The sequence below is a fragment of the Neopelma chrysocephalum genome, unplaced genomic scaffold (genome assembly GCF_003984885.1).
Source record: "Neopelma chrysocephalum unplaced genomic scaffold, ASM398488v2 Primary Assembly neopelma1_143, whole genome shotgun sequence".
Classification (NCBI taxonomy): Eukaryota; Metazoa; Chordata; class Aves; order Passeriformes; family Pipridae; genus Neopelma; species Neopelma chrysocephalum.
Genome location: NW_020897805.1, coordinates 1,240,924 through 1,259,535, shown reverse-complemented (window position 1 = coordinate 1,259,535; position 18,612 = coordinate 1,240,924). Strand labels below are relative to the sequence as shown.

At 45.8% G+C, this 18,612-nt stretch overlaps 1 protein-coding gene across 2 annotated transcripts in view; it reads left to right on the top strand.

Moving 5' to 3' along the window:
- Nucleotides 1-18,612, top strand: part of PDLIM1 (PDZ and LIM domain 1) — a 44,691-nt gene that overhangs the window by 17,738 nt on the left and 8,341 nt on the right. The window contains exons 3-4 of one of the 2 annotated variants that reach the window (XM_027700148.1): nucleotides 4,055-4,139; nucleotides 14,418-14,608. In XM_027700148.1, coding sequence (XP_027555949.1) covers nucleotides 4,055-4,139; nucleotides 14,418-14,608 — 276 coding nt within the window. Of the gene's footprint in view, nucleotides 1-4,054; nucleotides 4,140-14,417; nucleotides 14,609-14,653; nucleotides 17,288-18,612 lie in introns of those variants that run through there. The other variant, XM_027700149.1, reaches the window with a different exon arrangement.

Below are 18,612 nucleotides of genomic sequence, written 5' to 3'. Positions count from 1 at the left end.
CAGCAAACAAACTTTGTGTTGTGCAAGAAACTTCTCGATCTTTTGAGGTTTATTCTCTACTTTGGTTTCTTAGTTGTGTCCATCCTAGTGTTTGAATGGGAATGTAGATGTGCCTTTCTTCTTTATGGAAATTACATAGTTCCTGGCACACAGAACTAGACCCTCGTTTTCCAGCTCTGAATTTTCCCTTGAAGATATGGCCCAACTTTGCACACAAAGCACTGTTAGCAAAATCAAGGCTCTTGTGATGCTTCTGTTACACTGTGTTGAAGCCAAGTTGCTTGAAAAAGGTTATGTTTCATAAATACCTTTCCACATTCCTGCCTTGACTTGCACGCAGTTTCCTTCCTCCTCTTGCTACCAGTACCTCCCCATCCAAACTAGCATGGGAGAAATTTCTTTCTAAACTTGGGTCTTGGTTTCTGTCTGGATAAAATCAAATGCATGGCTTATTCCCTGGCCCTGTCTTGGTTACTCTCTATCCTGTAGTAAGGAAACACCATGTAAATGTAAACTCCGAACATGAAAAAGTTTGTATATCTACGTGTCTGCAATTAATTTGCTTGACACTAATTCTCAGGCCTGTTTGTGTCATGTTTTTGTCTTCTCTGCATTGTTTGAACATTGCTCTCTGCTGGAGTCTCATTTGAAAGGATATGCATTAGAAACCATATTATAAAATAAATCATCAGTTTATCAGGAGTCTCTGAGCTACAGTAAGGATGCTGAAGCCTGCTGGCTTTCACTAGATAGAGTAGGATTCCCCAGCAGGCTGTTGGGACATCCAGCCCTTCCACTGGAGGTCCTCTCCCCCAAGTTTGGGAAAAAATCCTCAAGAAAGCCATTACCAGTAGCAACCTGCTGCAAACTGAAAGCACTGCTACCAAGTTTGGGTTTGGCTGTCTACTCTGATGCCTGTTCCCTGCTTCATATAAATAAGATATGAAAACATATAGATAAGATGCAAACATGGTGAGTCTAGTCTGCCCTGTTGCGGTGCCCACACTTCCCAGCACTGCAGAAAATAAGCCCTGGGCCAGCAGTGAAACATAAGGTCAACTTCTAGGTGCTATTTTTCTTCCTTCTGCCACCACTTCAGTAGAATTAGAGGCATTGACACCAGGAGCAGAGCCAGGAAACCCTTGCTGAGAACTGGGACCGTAGTGGTCCTACCTAAAACCTACAGGCTGTGGGCTCCACAGGCGGTGCTGTGGGAAGGACCACATGCCTTGAAAGGCCTACTTGGTAAAGCTGGGGGGGAGCAAAGCTGTCTCCGCTTTGTGGCTTCACAGGGGCCATAAATGGGCTGTTGAGAGTGGCCAAGGGCTCTGCTGCAGCTATTTTGAAGACAAAGGGAAACTTTATCTTCCCTGCCTTAGAGGGACAGATGCACGGGCTATTTAACCTTTCTATTTGGATAACTTTTTAAACTGGATTGAAAGTAAAGCTTGGAGTGATCTTCCTGCTTCCATTTATATCCAGTGACAGATCAGAATGGCAACAGGCTGGGACACAAACTTGAGCTATTTGTCTTGTTAATAAATAAGGGAGAAAAACCTGGTCAAAAACCTGTTGGCTGCAGTAGTTGGCTATAGTTGCCTCCCCTACACTGGAGACCAACATGCTGTGTCACCTTAAACTCACTGAGCAAGGGGCAGTGGGGGGAAAGCAAGTGCCTAGGGGGAAATTTCTGTTCTGTATTCATACATTGGCCTGCTCTAGGCTTAATTTTTTCAGTCTGAATAAAGCCTTCTGGCACTTCTGAAAGCTGATAATATTAAACTGCTGTAAAAGAAAAACGCTACCTCAAAAGTTCTTGGATCAGTGCTGTGAGAACTGGCACAGAGATGCTCATGCTAGAAATCAGCTGAAGTGTTTAATGCTTTCTGAGCTGCTCTTTTGTCTTCAGCTGATGTCCACTTGCTTAGAGCCTGACTGGCAGGGTGTTTGATTTCCATATGCTTTGCTGTATCCCCTGCTTTTTCAAAGGAGATGAAGCTTGGTCACACATAATGTCCAAACACTTCCAAGGAATAAGGCTTTGTATCGGTCAACAGGCTGCTTCCCTATGTACAAATACAGTCGCCTGGTGCAAAATACAGCCATTCTAGAGATGGCTGTGACTTTGTGAGGCTTGATAGCCATAATCTGGGTAAAACTGCTGGTTTCTCAGGTACCTTAAAGCACAGGTTACTAGAAGCAAGGAGAGAATGGTTGTTTTGTGTTCACATGGGGCATATTGTGCATCCAGTAACAGCAGCTGTTGCAACAAGATGATCAGATTGACATAGATCTGATTCCATGCAACTATTACTCAATATTCAATACTTGTTAGTCTGTGTGTGCCCCACCTTGCCAGACACCAGAATTTGTGTGGCATAGGTTGTCAGGTATCAGCACAGCAGGATGCAATAGCTAGGAGTCAAAAAGATTTGCTATACCTGAATGCTTGTAAAAGGTATGCGATGTGACCTGTGTGATTGTACTTTCCTGTGAAAGGAGGTACAGCATAGCAGACTTCGTTCAGGTTTCTTCTGTATAAAGTCCAAAGTGTAATAAAGACAATATCAGGTCAGTAAAACTTTTCCTCTTCCCTGAGTGAGAATGGTGCCTCCCATCTCCTCCCACTGAACTACCTTCTGAATGCAAGTATTAAAATACTATTTATGCAGCAAATGTCTGGGAGATATATATATATGTGCATCACAGCTAAGACTGGGCTCTTAAAAAAATGTTGTGACTTTGCAGGGCTTTTAGAGTAATGGTGCAGACCAGACTGAATTTATCCTGGGTAGCTTTATACCCTGTTTCTCCATCCTTGTAAGTTTTATGTGTCTTTTCTGTTTCTAGTCTCTTTCTTTAACTGGAAAGTCTCTTTCCAGTTATCCAGTTAATTCCTGTTTTGCTAACTAAGTACTTAAATTATAACTGGTCCTGGATCTACAAATGTCTGGGAAGTACATCTATCTGCAGTTTCAGATTCCAGAAGGGGCTCCTATCAAAACAGGACATGATTTTCAAACCTCATCCTAAGAGTTTATCAGGCATCTGGTTGCTGCATGATGCAATGTTTAACATTGAACAACGCTTTTCATTCAGCAATACTGCTGAACTCATTCCCTACTATTAAAAAGTTTGGGAAAAGTTGCACTTTTTAGTCCATTTGAGATGCTAACTACTGTCTGTACTTCTGAGAAATGTACGTGGCATATGTTTCCTACAAAGTATCTCAAGCAAATCTAAGCACTCTACTTCTTCCTCCCCACTTGTTTGTCATTCTTTGGGACATAGCAAAATTCCAAAATGATTATGGTAAAAGCAGTTGGTTTTAGTTGCAGAACTTGACTTGTGTTTCAGGCTGCTGTGAGTAATTGGGTCAGACCACAGATTAGTAAAGGTTATGTAGACTTTCTCTAACACATGATGTCATTTCAGTTCTTAGTCCCATTGCAGGCTTGGATCCTTCTTTTTTTTTTTTTTTTTGTAATTCCCAAAAGCCTCTGTTAGTTCATCATGGATTCCACTGTATAAATAAGAAGAAAATTCTGGAGACTCAAACCAAAAAGTGTTTCTAGTTTATCTAAGGCAGTTTAACTTCAAGAACAAAATGTTCTCTATATAGTCAATACAGACAAGAATCGTTCCTCTCCCTGGCTACCTGTAAAAGCTGAAACACACAGCAGTCTTAATTGTCTCACTTAATTAAAGGATCTGCATCTAAGAAATATCCCCAGCTTCTGCTGTTGTGTAATCCCCAACTTGACTGCCTGGGTTGGAGCCCATACTTGATGTGTTGCCCATAGAGTCACAAAGGGTAAGCCAGGACAGTCACTGCTGAGATCTTGTCTTTCTCCAAGGATCTCATCCAACATATCTAAGTCACCTGCTCTTTGTACCTAAAATGAGGCTGTCTACATCCCTCCTAATGGGGATAGTGCTATATAGGAGAGACTGAGGAAATGTTTGAGAAGTTGATAAACTTTGAGTCTTTTAATAACAGCAGTGATTCTCACTGATGAAAACAGATTAACTATTCAAAATTTTTATGTTGCAGAACAGAGGCAAAAGTCTGGTCACCACTTGTAAACGAGGAGGGAAAGACGCATCCTTATAAGATGAATCTGGCCTCCGAGCCACAGGTAAGTGATGGAGTAACTGTATGCTCTTGTTCCTGCCTACTCCTGTAAGAGGAGTTCCTGGCCTGCTGCTCCAAGGAGCTGAGCATGTGTCATTCCATTGATCCTGCCGGGGATAGCACCATGCCCCATACTGTCTAGGGATCACATGGCCCTTGGAAACCTTGAGAGACAGACTCCCTCCCTCATGGTGAGAAGCCTGCTGCTGTAAGAGCAAGTCAGATACCTTGCCAGGGGTAAGGTGTGTGGATCAAGGGCATCCTCTGCCATCTGTGTGCTCACACTTACAATGAGGCACAAAAAGCACTGTAGAGTTGTGGCTCAGTAAGTCATTGCTACTATGCTAAACCAGTTGATTTTCATAGGTAGAAAAGTCTTGAGAGGCAAGGAATATTATTCAGTCTTAAGTGTTTTCTGTTGATTTGGATTTTTTTCTCTTACTAGCAGTCCAGCTGTGGAGGAAGTGGAAGAGAAATACTCCAGCCAGTTACATTTTTATCTGTGTGGCAGATCTTGCAGCCTCTGTCTAGGAGGTTGGAGTTGTAACCTATTGACAGCCTTGCTTCGATGGTCTGCTGCCTCTGTCAAGTAAATGCAGTAAAAACAGTGATCTGTGCAAGGGCATCACCTCGACTAGATTTAGAGGATTACACTGCAAAAATCTTAAATAACTACACTAAAATCAGTGGCATTCCTCTGGATTTTTATTGGGGCAGTGACATGGATTCTGGCCCTAGCACACGTCCTCTGTGAGTCTTTCTAGCAAACTAAGTAGATTATACAACTAGTTTGACTCTGAAATTAATTAAGCTCTAATATTGATGTTTGGGTTGGAAAGAACCTGAAACTAAAGCAGCACATGTGCAGCAACACCCTGCCCAGACCTTGGCCTGGGATCTGTCCATGCTCCCTTTCACATCAAGCTGCTCTGTGTTGCTTGGCTTGAGAATTCAGTGCAGCATTCTCCAGGTATTTCATAACTCAGCCAAGGCACAGTGTGAGACTGAACCATTTGGACTTAGTTTGAGCTGGGGCCGTGTGGTGACACCTGTCTGTGACACTGTTGAGCTGAGATCTGGTCTCTCTTCTGCTGCCCAAGTTCTTGAAATGCTCTGCTTCAGCCTTGAGTCTTGGAGGCTATTTCTTGCCAAAGTAGTGGGGCACAGTCTGCACTGAGGCTTTGCTTCAAGGCTGCAGAGGGCTGTCATTTAATTCAGCAGGAGAGTCGATCCTAGAGACCAATTTCCCAGCTCAGCCATTAACCAGAATTTAGCGAAATGCATCAAAATTAAACATAGGGCACAACACATGACTCAAGAAGGAAATTAAAATAGCTCACTAAGTTTAGTTAATTCAACAAGAAACCTGCTACTGCAGCCCTCCTGTCACTTGCTGCCCCACCACCACACTTTTCTCCCCAGTCCAACCTGGGTCACTGGATGGATATCCACTGCTGGTCAAGTACTAAACATAAGCTATTATAATTAACTGATGCCACCTCTTAAACTCACTTCCTGTGGCAGTTTTAACCCTAATCAATGGCTTTCCTTTAGTCAGCTGCCTTTTGTGTGGTGTATTTGTATGTGAGTCAGCCCTGGACTCTTCCAGGGATTTTACTGCAACTAAGAAAGAAACATGGATGAGAAAGACCAACCTTAACTCTAGTCTTGCCCTGATTTTTGAAAGTCCAATTAAAGGGCATCATGAAGGTCAGGCTAGTCAGGATTTAGCAATAATGCTGGTGGTGGAGCACATCCCATCCTAAATCCTAACCTCAGTCCTAGTCCTCTAGCTCTGGCCATTGGATAGATATCCTGATACTGCTAGTATGGCACAAATGAATTTGTTGGTAACAACCTGTAACTTATTTGAGCAGGAGAATTTGATGCAAAACTGACTATAAAGATTCCCGTTACAAAGCTCTCTGATCAGTGACCCTTGTCTTACTGTTGTACTAAGAATCAACTGTTGCCTGAAAATTAGGCTTTGACCCCTCCTGATGGCTGATACTAGAAGAGTTATTTCCTAGTGTGAAAGGAACATTCAAAATTCCACAGAAGTCTTGCCTTTTCTTCTTCCTTTCCTTAAAATTAAGCCAATCAAGTCATTTGCAGTTGTCTATGTGAGTGGGGCTTGCTGTTGTTCGGAGCACTGGGCTTTCCTCTTAAGGGCATTGCCCGCCACATATTCAAACAGAGGAGTTCAGCAGTGTGAGGGGACATGTATCATGTCTCCAAACCACAAGCTCCTATTTACTCTTACTGCATAATAGAGCCCAAAGATCCTAATCTGCTGTGCCAAAGAAAAGTGTGAGCACCATCAAGTTTTAAGGTGTTGGGTTTTTTGTTTGGTGAGTTGTTGTTTGGCTTTTTTTCTTTTAAATATACCCATTTCCTTTTTCAGTAGCTGAGTGCAGCAGGTAAGGTTTGTAGTGAGGTGTGTCTGCTTGGAGCACGAAATCAGCAGAGCAGCTGACTCCTGTCAGAGACTGTGGCAAGTGTCGGCCGGGTTGCTGTGGGGCTGTGTCTTTGCAGCATCGGCAGGGGTTTTGGCCAGGCCTGCTGCACATCAGCAGTAGCAGAGGGCAGAAGATGCTGTGCATATATATATCAACATGGCAAACTGCTATGAAGTTTACCACAAAGATGCTGATGTAATTTTTCCAACAGGATTGGTTGAAGCTGTGAGTAGAGCTGAATCTTCGAAGGCAGTGCTGAGCTGTTCAGGTTTTTTTAACTTGCTGGCCAGTGAAAACAGTATATTTGCTTTCCTTGGCATCAGTCTTGTGCAGAACACTTATTAACTCACTTACCAAAGTAAATAGGATACACTAAGTCCAAGGAGTTCGTTGAAGTCCTGATCCAGGGTCCTCTGACAATGGTTGTCACTGGCTTCACATACAGCCTTTTGAATGCAGACATATAATCATGTGAATAGCCTTACTTCAGGCTGAAGGAAAAAAAAAGCTTTTAAACCTTTGGTGTAGAAATTGGACTGTAGTTATTCAGATATGTTACCACCTTTCTTAGAATTAATGTTTGATGTTGCCTTTCCTACCTTCAGTGTCTTAAAAAAAATTTCTCACGCTTGTCCACTTCCTTTTTGTCTTCCTATTTTATCAGTGCAGTTACTAGATCTTGCAAAAAAATTTTCAGTTTGTCTCAAGAACTGTATGACTAGCTAGATCACTTTTAAGATCACTGCTTACACACTTTTTACCCAATTTGTAACAGACTATTTCTTTACTTCTGTAATCCTTTGGGAGGCTGACATTTGGTGACATGCTGCGTCATCCCTATGGAAGTGTTTTCCCTTACTTGGAATGTAAGTTCAAGATACTTTTATTTGCCTTTGGAAAACAAAAAGGCATTCTGCAACCTCCCATGCATTCCCCAAAGTTTTGAATCCAAAGACTGACTTCATTGTCTAAGCTGACCTTTGCCCATACAGCTTTATTATTATTTCATTGCCATTATCCTTATCCTTCTAAATTAATTTAAACTGAGATAAGAGTGACAAAATTGCATTTTTATCAAAAGGTGCTCGTTGGTGGTGATGGCTCAGCAGCTGAGGCAGCTTTGTTTTTGTGTGACCATGGCAACATTAGAGGAAGGAAATGACGGTTTCTTAGTATGTTTACTGAGTTATTTCACTTGCCCTTCTCACCCAGCTCGTAAGGGCAATCACTCGAATCACAGGCATTTTCCCATCAAGAGCTTTTCCTCACCACAGTGGGAAAGATTAAAATAACATGTCTGCCTCTCTCCTCTGCATCATGTTTCTTGAGAAAAGTGATCTCAGAAGAGAGAACAAGTTACTTGGTGACTAAGGTAATTTTAATTGCTTATGATACTGACCAGAGACCAGCATACCTTTCAGAGTCAGCCATGTGCTCTGGTGATCCTGGGCCAGGCATTAAACTCTGGACTCATGCACTGGTGTGCATGGCTGTGTTGCCCCTTGGTAAAATAAACAATAAAACTCTATACCCTCTGACTGTCTTGTCAGAGCTGGGCTCTGTGGGAGAAGGTCTCTGTTTTTGCTGAGTGAGCTAATGCCAGGAAAGAGCTGAGAGTCCATCTGCAAAGGCAGTGAACACCAGAACTATTTCCAGATAAACTTGTCCGGCTCCCTGAAGACCACATACCCCATTTGCAGCAAGGCACAGGTATTAACATCAGCCCTTAAGAATGTCTGTGAAAACTCTTGGTTTGAGATGGATAGATCAACTTCTCTTAGCCACAGAAAGTATGGGCTTTCAAACACAAGGAAAGCCCGTTGTTTTGTTGTTTGGTTTTTTTAAAGAGAAATAACCTCCAGACATGTGTCTGGAGGAGCTCTGAAGGTGAATCAGGGTAGTTGTAGGATGAGAGAGACAGACAGCCACTTCTGTCTTCCCAAGGCTTCTTAGAAGTGCCTGTCCCATGCTCATCCTTATCCTTGCAGAGTGATGTCATTGTTTCCGTCTTATGTATTTTATTTCCTTGGATACAAAGAAGGCAGGGGCTATAGAAACTGGGTGTGTGGCTGACTTGGCTTTTGATAAGGCCGTGCGTGTATGGGCAATGAATGAAGCAATAAGTATATAAAGTAACAACACTGTGTTTCAGACAGGGAACTGTGCTGGCATATCGCGACCTGCTGGTTTTGGTTAAAAGCATTACTGCATGGGTGTGGAATGTGTTAGGGATGTGAAGGGAGAAGATGTGGGAAGGCAGTCTTGTTGTTTTACCCCCCTACAATAATAAAACCCCAAACCCTTCCTAATTTCTAATCAGATTTCAAAGCATTGCAAAAGATCTTTCCATAGCTGAAAAACCCCAAACAATAACAGAGGGAGAGGTGAAAGTAAAGGCACTTTTTAATACTTGTGATCACAGCTGATGAAACATAGCATGGGGTAGAGTTTGCCATGATGTCCTCTTCTGAGCTGTTGCTGCATGTTTGGCACGAGCAGCCTCCCTCCCCAGCACGCCTGCTGGGCATGAGCATTTGCCCATGGGTGGCTTTGCAAGGGCAAGGATGGAGCTGGGGTTTGCCTGCTGGTCTTTGCTCTCCTTCGCTGCCAGCAGGACCAGAATGCTCTTGCTCCATGAGGTTTGGTCAGGGGCCTGCTTTCTTAGAGCTGAGTAAACATTTATACTGAGAGATGTTTAATCTTGTTTCCTTTTGGCATGGCTCTCGAGGTGTGCAATCCAGCATCGCTGGCCCCAAGCCTCCGGGTTCTGACTTGGGATGCAAAAATATCCCATGTTTCTCGGGCTGTATGGGGCAGCGGGTTTTGTCGGCTCACTCAGCTGTTCCTGGGATGGGGAGCTGCTCTGTGGGGCCGTGGAGGCTTTCGCTTTTCCTTGCAACTGCAGGGCCTGGGCACTAATTTATTTTTTTTTAATTTGTAACATGAGGTCAGAGTGAATCCCCCTACTCCAAGAGCTGGAGCTTTAGGAAATAACTATGCTGGCCAGTCTCCAAATCATTACTCCACACCTGAAACTAATTTTTGGTGGCTTCAAGCAGCCCCCTGCTCTGTATTTGGCCTGCCTTTCCTCTGAGGACTGCAGAGAGATGGTCTGGGAAGGGGTAGAGGGCAGGCAGGGGAGAGAGGGTTCTGTAGGTGTGGTGGCAGCAGGGCAGTAGCCAGCATCTCTGAGGCCCCACCCCTGCTAGCTGCCTTCAGGCTGTGCTGTGGGGAGAGGAAACCTCACTAAATGGGAGAGGCTGTCTGACCCCTCACATCTTGGTTTAGTTTATTTAGTGAGTACAAAAAGCCTCCAGTTTCCTGTTTGTGGTGGTGGTGAGGTCAGAGCAGCCAGAATGGCCTTGGACATGTCACTGCAGGTGGAAGGGTGCCAAAAGCCCACCCTGACCCCAGTCTACCCCCAACCTGCCCAAGGGCACACGAGGCCATAGAGGTTTCCAGATGGCTTTGTGCCCCTGGTTCATGGGATGAGCCCCAGCTTAGCTGATCGAGGTGGCTCATCCTGGACTGGCTGTCTATCTGTCTGCCTCGCTCACAGCTGGGAATTTCCCTGGAGTCCCACATCCCAGTTCCTGGTACAAACAGGTCCAGTGGTGGTAGCCATGTCAGTCCCTGGTGTATGGTGAAGAGGCAGCAGCTGCCCACACCATGAGCTGGTGGCTGGCCCCAGGCACTGAGGTGACAGCTGATGTAGCTGTGGGCTGGGTGTCAGTGTCGCCAAGCATGGCCTGAGAGGGAGGAAGGGGCCATTGTTTTCCCAGAAAATTCCCCATGACGCAGCCTGCAGCTGGTGCAGTAGGAAATGCTGATCTGCTTCCTGCCCCGGCACGGGGATATTTTCCCTTTCCCCCCAGCCTGGTACCTTTGCTGGCAGCTCTCTGCCAGGACGGCTGGAGTGACAGTGGTGAAGCCCCTTAGCACCCAGCTGGAATGGCTGTGGTGCAGTGCCCCCATCTGCCCCCAGAGAGGGCTACTGCCACTAACAGCCAGCACCCAAAAAACTCATCTGGCAGAAGATGAGCATATTTAACTGAAAGGTGGGGTCCTGCAAGCCTTGTTTGTCCTTGGGATTGAGAAATAGCTTTTTCTGTGGGATGGGAAGATTGGCACTGGTGCCTGGAGCACATGGGGTTGGGCTCCAAAGCCACTTGGAGCTTGTTCTTATAGGGGAGGTAGTTTCAGGTGGGGAGAGCGCTGTTGAAGGAATGGCTAAATTTTGAAGTGAGAGTTCAGAAGCAGCTAGCAGAGAAGTTTGTGCAGTTGCTAATCTATTTTAGCTTGGCCTAACTATTCTGCCAGCCCCTCTGGAGACACACCTCTGCAGAGGAAGGAGGGGAGCGGGGCTAGTGTTTGTGCAGACAAGGCAATTCAACTATCACAGTATCAGTTTATAGTGGTAGAATATTGCTCTTGAATATCCTGCCTGGAGGATTTGGAGCTTCCATATCCCAGCTTCAGACCAAAATAGCCACTATCAGTATCCCTGCTTGCTGCTGACTGCAGCCTGCTGCAGACAGGACTGGCATAAGGGGACTGAGGCAGCGCCACGACTTGCAAGGAAGGTGAGGCAGGTGATTCAGATCTACCTGCAGGTGCACACCGAAGATATCTCTGAAGAGATCTAATGTTAGTCACCGTGTCCTCTGTACTACTGTCAAAGAAAGAGCAGGTCATGTCCTGACTGGATAAGATCTTGTCCTTTTATTCTTCCTTTGCAAACAGACGATTACTTACTGCTCTTGCAGTGTGTGCCCCAGACAGGGATGCTGTTTAGTGCTGCTTGCCCTCTTTTCCTTGTGTTGGTCCTGGGAATGCCACAGCTTTAGAGACGCTGCAAACTGCAGGCACCTCAACTGCATAAACCAGTTGCTATCCCCACACATACACAGAGTATAGCAGCATTTTTGTACTAACATTTTTCACTTGCCTGCTGGTGGACAGGTTTTTGGGAATATCACATATCTGACTTTTTTTCCAGTACTAAGTCAGAGACTCTCACATAAGCACATGATTCCAGAAGCTGGGGCTTTAACAAAACTGCTGCACAGCACAGGGCCTGGATTGGCAGTTCTGGAAAATCCCTGGGTAAATATATTTGACAGTGAAAACACATTATCTTTTGATCTTGGGATCATGAAAGCACTTGTTCTTTGCAAATTCCTTCCACAGCTCAAGCAGAAAGAGCAGCATGGCGTGACAGGAAGCGCTGGAGAATTTGGATTATCCAAATGACCTTTATAATGTTACTGCTCTTGTAATACTTGTCTACAGACTCTTGGGTTATACACCTTCAGCACTGTTCTCTAGATGGGATTTTTCTAATCTAATCTTCAGACACCACCCTTTGCACCGATTTCTCTATTTAACCATTATAAGCTCCCTTATGATCAGTGACCTTTGTCCACCTGAGAGCTACTACAGGTGTCCTGATACTTTGGAAAGCTTCATTTATGGTCTTAGATGTTACTACACAGCAGAAAACCTATCTGGTGGTCAAAAGTAGGCCAAAAGCTCCTGTGTGGATTCTGTGCCTGAGTGCGTGTTGCAGTTCTTCTTGGAGTCAAGGTTCTAATGTGGTGTCAGTCTCTCTTCTCCGTCTAGCTGCCTTATTTTCTGAACACTTGTAGGAAGTTAAGGATCCTTGAGGCCTTCATCACTGTCAAGCTGATTTGGGCTTGGCTGACAGAGGTGGATGTGGAAATGTGCCCATGTACATGTGGGGTATGTAATTCAGATGCTTTACTTCCTTAGGAAATCAGAATTTAAAAAAAATACTGTAAACTATTTTGTCTAATTCTTGGTTATTACTTAAATGTTTCTGCAATACATTTTGTGACACGTTTTCAACTTTGAGCCTATTTGACCTAAGAGTATAGCCCCCTTAGCCTAAATCTTCTGCCTGTCTTTCATTAAAGCGACTATTTTTGTGCATATCTGTAACCCTCTCCCATTCGTGGCCTCCAAATGGTGGGCTCGCATGTGTATTTAATGCTGATATCAGATAATTTTTCCCCATGGTGTGATATACAGGCTGAAGTAACATTTTTCTTTTGCTGAAATCTACACTTTTGCCATGGGAAAAGATCGTTTTCATGAGTGCTGTTCTGTGGTTTGAATGAGATTGAAACAAAGGGAGATTAGCTAATTACTCCACTCATTGTTCCTCTGGTGTGTGGGAAAGCTTCATGGCTGACATCCATACACATTGGCCAGAAAGCCATGGGAGAGCAGCCCTGTCACCCCACACCTGAACAACTTGAGCTACCCCACTGATTTCAAATGACTTGTAACTAATGAGTGTGTTTGAATCCATGCTGCTCTTCTCTGAGGGATCCTGTGCTCTGCTTGATGCCATAAGTAGCATTTGAATGCCATGAAATGAGATGACTCCCATCTGGTCGTCTGGGAAGGCTATCCAGCTGCCTAAGGAAGACTGGGGGCATAAAAGTGATTTAAAGAAAAATCTGTAGGTGGATTTAGTCATACTTTTTTCTGGAGACTGTTTATCCTGTAACTATATCTCTATCAAACAAATGCTGTGAGATGTTCATAGTGCAGTGAAGGCTCACATCATTGCTGAAAAAGTCAGCGCCTGTACAGAGTGGGAGTGGGAACTGGTTGTGTTAATTAGAGCTGGGAATCAGGGGCCCAGCACGCTAAGAAGCGCCCCGTTTCATCCTATGCCATTGGACATTAGCCCTGTGTTGAAGCCATGCCAAATCTTTACAGCTGGCTGAAACATTTCAAAAAGCATGTTTTGGTGCCATCTTTTAGCCCTCCATATCTCAGCCACCTCTGTGAGTGTTAGTCCTGCTCTAGTAAGGCCCCATTGTACTTTCTACTTGCTTTGGTCAAGTATTTTCTCTGGGGAGAAGTAAACCCTGGATGTTGTTATCTCTACCCTAAGTCTGCCAATTCCCAGCCTGCTGAACTGGTGATGGGGCTTAGAAATATCCCCATTTTTGTTAGCGCTGCCTGTGATTAAGAAGATTCTTACTTTGTGTCTTATTTAACCTGGATTTGCCCCTTATTAAATTGTAGCCATATTTCTAAGTATACACTAATACTGCTGGGAGCCTCCAGTTTGCAGCAAACCCAGAACATCTGGGTGATATCTTATATTTCTGATGCTGAAGAAGTTGCTGACAGTTAGCTGTCACTGCCTGTGGACAGTCTTTTGTATTAACAATGGTCCCACCTTTGTTTTGGCAATTTCATGTCCCAAAATTCCAAAGTTGTTCATCAAAGAGAACTGTGAACCCCAGGCTTAACGGAAGGAGCAGAGATGCTCCAGGGCACTTGTAGTAATGGCACATCCCTTCTTTTTGGGTTACCCTTATCTAAGGGAAGCCAAATTTTCAGATGTCATTGAGCCATGCTCCTCTTTCTGCCCCTCATCTTCACTTTTCCATAGAAATCAGCCCTCCTCTCAGGAGTTGTAAGGAATACTTAAAATCTATAGTCTTGCATGAGAAGGTAGGTCCTGTGGCTTATCTTAGGCTTGGAGGAGTTCCCAGGCGTGTGGCATCTTGAGCTAATAGCTCTGGCAGTGTTTCTCAGCTCTTATGTTCCCAGTATGTCAACTCTGAAATGTCCTGAAGGTCATTCTGAAGCCCTCCAAGGTGGGCCCTCATGACATGTGGAGGATGCTCACCTGCTTTGGTGGTTGTGGTCGCCTGTTCCTCAGCTGACACCACACACAAAGGCCACCAGTGCAGTGGCTGCTTGCTCCAGGCTGCCCTCTCACATCCACCTGCATGCCTGAGCACCTCTGATTTTTGCCTCTGCTCCTTTGCATGCAGGAAATAAGGCACATAGGAAGTGCACACAATCGGAGCGCAGTGCCCTTCACTGCTGCCACAGCTTCTGCCCCCAGAGTGATCACTGCTCAATACAACAGCCCGGCAGGCCTCTACTCCTCAGAGAACATCCAGACCTTCAACAGTGCGGTGGAGTCAAAAACATCACCTGGGGCCCCAGAGCCTACCAAGCCGTAAGTACCTTCTTTACCTCCCATCCTTCCCTGGGCCTCCAGGGGAAGGCTCCAGGAGACACGAGTTTGCTGCGACGGCACCAATTTGTTAACCCAGAAAAGTTCTCTTTCAGATCAAGGGAAGTAGCAGAGGCACAAGCGTGGATGTTGTTCCCAGGGGCAGGGCTCAGAGGAGTGGGGAACGTTTCATGAGATGCAGAAATGAAATTAATGCTGTTGTGTTTCTTTGTTTAGCAGAGACCGACGCAGTTTCCACGTGCGTTCAGCATGACATACCAACCTGCTGGTCTGAACAGGTGCCTGACAGCTTGTTATGAGCACTTTGTAAAGTTAGTGTTTTGTGCCGGCTTTGCTGCAGTGCTGGGCAGGAAAGGTACCAATTAGTGCAGAAAGCCCACCCATCCCTGTTCCTGGCTAGCCTGGGATTCATAAACAGGCTCTGGCACAGATAGGGTAATTCTGTGTTTTGTTAGCAAACTTTGCTTTCCACAGGGCTTTTTAAAAGTAGCTGAAACATTCATACCTGTGTGAATGATTTTATGTATGAGATTGAAAAGGGTCCCAACCTTTAAAAGGCCTGTTAATTTTTGTGTTTGCATCTGAGCCTCACCAAAGACATTACCTTATCCTAGAAGTTCAACGTTTCCCTTTTTTATTGGAGGTAATAAACCAGGAGCTGTCTGAAATCTTTCTGGCTGTGTTGGGCAGGCTACTTAACTGCCCTAAGTCTCTGCATAACAATATCAAACTGCTTGGAAGACTTTGGCCACTTTTACAATAAAAGCTGCAATACCAATGCTTTTGGTGATACTCAACTAAATTTCTGACTTGTGAATGGGGAGACAAAAGTAACTTCAGCCTCTGCTTTTGCAGGATATAAAGACCTGAGATTGTGGTTTAAAACAAGCCTGAAAACTTGCCCCTGACTGAAGCTGGCCCCTTGCATTGGCAGCCCTGTCTGCAACATGGTCCCTTCTAGGCAGAGTTACAGTGCTGCAGCCGGCAGACAAGGTGACAGATTGTTCCTCATTTGCTTTGTAGACTCAGCAACCTCATTCAGGGGCTGAGCAGAGGCAGAGCAGGACAAGGAAAATCTGACTTTGCATTAACCTGATGGGACCAGCTGGTAGTCAAATAATACCTCTGATCTAGTCTGAAGTCCCCTCCAGGTGAGAGCACTTTCCTGGAAGCCAGGTAGATTTGGCTGGAGACTTGTGGCTGATCCTTTTTTTTCCAGGGATCAGCAAAGAAGTGGGTTCCTTCTGGTGCTGTGGCTCACTGTGCTCCTCCTAACAGGAAGGTCCATTGCCAGCCCTGCTGTATGTGGGGTACATGGCATCTCCTTAATCTTTTCCTTGCTGAAACACAGCAAGTTGCAAAGGAATGCTGGGGTAACTGTGGATGAAACCTTGGATGTTAATATGCTTTTGTTTACAGTGTCACCAAAAGCAAATTAATTGCTACCAGTTTTCAGTGGGAGCCAGGGACCTCAGCCTGCCACTAAAAACCTTCTGTAGTCTCCCCACTGCACAAGCACAGGATTGGTTCTCCCAGTAGGTTCTCCTTACACACAGCCTTCCAGCTACCATTAAATTCTTGCTCATCTGTTTTGCTGAGTTATTTGGTACATGGCTGACCTTGCTCTGGGTTTACCTGACATTTATCTGCATCCCCATCCTGCACCCTGCAGATACACAGCCTATCTGAACCCGGCAGCTTGATCCTGCCACTCCACATGGTGACATGACTGAGGACCTAGTCCATGCTTCATCCTTAAAGGGTGTGTGATATAAATGCAGGGCTGGGATACATACAGAAAAAAAAGCAAACATCTGCGCTGGATCCGGTGTCAAAAAGCAGGCAGGAAGGGAGAAGCCCTGCTGCTGAGCACATCTGTTTTGGGATGGGAGGGGAGCTTGCCCATCAGTAGGATGTCCAGGCTAGCTTTGGGAAGAGCAGCAATGAAGGTGGCATTCCTTGTCTGGACAGTGGGACCATGAGTGTGTGGGCAGGGAGTTAGTGCATAGGGAAACCCCTGCTGCCACGTGTTCATGCTTTTACAACCCCTGCATTTGCTCATCAGTGGAGTGCCTGCATTTTACTTTTTGTGTAGACACACCTGTAGTGTGAGACCAGAGCCACAGCATTAGCCAGAAGCCTTTAATGTAAAGTCATATATTCAGTGGGTGTCCTTCAGACAGTATTCTGTGGCTGCTTGATGGCTTGGAGTATTTGTTTTTATCCTTCATTAATTTCTTTCTTCTTTCCTTTCTTCCTCCTGTGTATTTTTCCCTCAATTCCGCAATGTAATCTCCAAATGAACCCCCAAACAAACACAACTTTCACTGCCCATGTGAACACGTGGGGCCGTAGCCGCCCATTGCCAGTGGGTGCGATGCGGGCTCCCGTCGCCTCCGTCTATAACCCTCTGCAGGCACAGAGCTCCGGGTCACCGCAGCGGAGGCACAGCACCTCCTCCGTCACCAGCCAGGTCCGAGTGGGGCCTGAGCAGCTGAAGCACGTGGCCCAGGTCTGCCCCAACAGCCCTGTGGAAGTGGAGGTGCCAGGACTCAAAGTGCTGCACGTGCAGTTCAATTCTCCCTTGCAGCTCTATTCGCAGAGCAACATCATGGACACCCTGCAGGGGCAAATCTCTTCTGTTAGCCCTGATTTCCCCAGGTAACCTGTCCACTGCCTCTGCAGCCAGCTCAGCACATCTGCTCATCTGCATTTTGGTGTCCACGAGTCCCTTGTCCCTGTCTGTGGCTCATGGCATTGGCCGGTCACAAGAAAACAGCATTTACATTTCACCCTTCTGACATTAGTGCATGACTCTTCACAGGAGCTTCGTTTGCATTTTGCCTGTGCCCAACACTGTGGGAAACACCAAAACGTGGCTTTAGCCTGTCAGTGTGTCCATTGCCCCTGCACACCCACACAGGAGGGCCTGATGGCAGCTGGTGGCTTTCCTGGAGGAGCCACCTGCAGGAGATGGGTTTGATGAGAGTAGGAGAGTGCTTTATCCTGAAAGCTGGTGTTTCTCCTGCACTTGAAATGACTGTTGTTGTTTGTGACTGGCAGGTGCTGCCACACAACTTTGTTCTTTTGTTTCGCTGGCCATGGGGTTTGTGCTGGGCATATTTCATTTCAGGCTGAAACAGGTACCCATGGTCTCCATCTTTGGCTCATAGCGCTCATGAGTTTGGAGCAGCAGGCATGTGGAGGGCCCAGTCCGTGTTCCCACCCCTGCCTGCTTGTCTGCAGAGGTTGCTGCAGCACAGGCTACCTGTTTGCCTGTAGGAGCGGGGGATGCTCAACACGCTCTGAGGTTTACGGGACCTACAGAGAACCTCAGCATCACAAGGCCTGCGTGCTCTTTGATGTTTGCTTTGTGGAAGTTGGGAACACCCTGGCCCGTGCCTCTGAGTGACAGGCTACAGGGTTTTACAGGGAGGACTTCAGTATTGAGACAGGTGAAGCAGAAGGCACGTTTAGCTGTCTCACAGGAGGTCTCCAGTCAAGGCTGTATTGTGAATCTTCAGCAGAGTTATCCCACTATGTGAACAAGCAGTTTGCAGCTGTGTGACATGTGGTCTAGGGAGGTGTTCAGTCCTGTGGCCTTCATGGGACAGAACGGACACAGCCAGACCTCATGGCTCCTCAGCTGCTCCTAGTCCTCTTCTGGGCTGACCACCATGTAGTTCAGAGTAGAAAAACTGGTGTCCTCATCCAGGGACCCACATAGCCAAGCTTTGCTGCATACCAGCAGCCTAGAGATAGTTGGATGCTGAGGATTTACTCCTTCCTTGTTACTCAGTGCAGTTACTTGCTGTAAGTCGCTGCTCTGGCTTATAGTCAGTGCTGTGCATGCCAGAAGTGGTCACACTGCTGGCTGGCTGTGCTGGCCTGGACAGCTGATAATGGTCACAAAAGACCCCCAGACATCAGCAATTGTTTCATTCCAAAAGTGAGTGCTCTGAGCACTGGGCCTTCCTGTAGCCCAG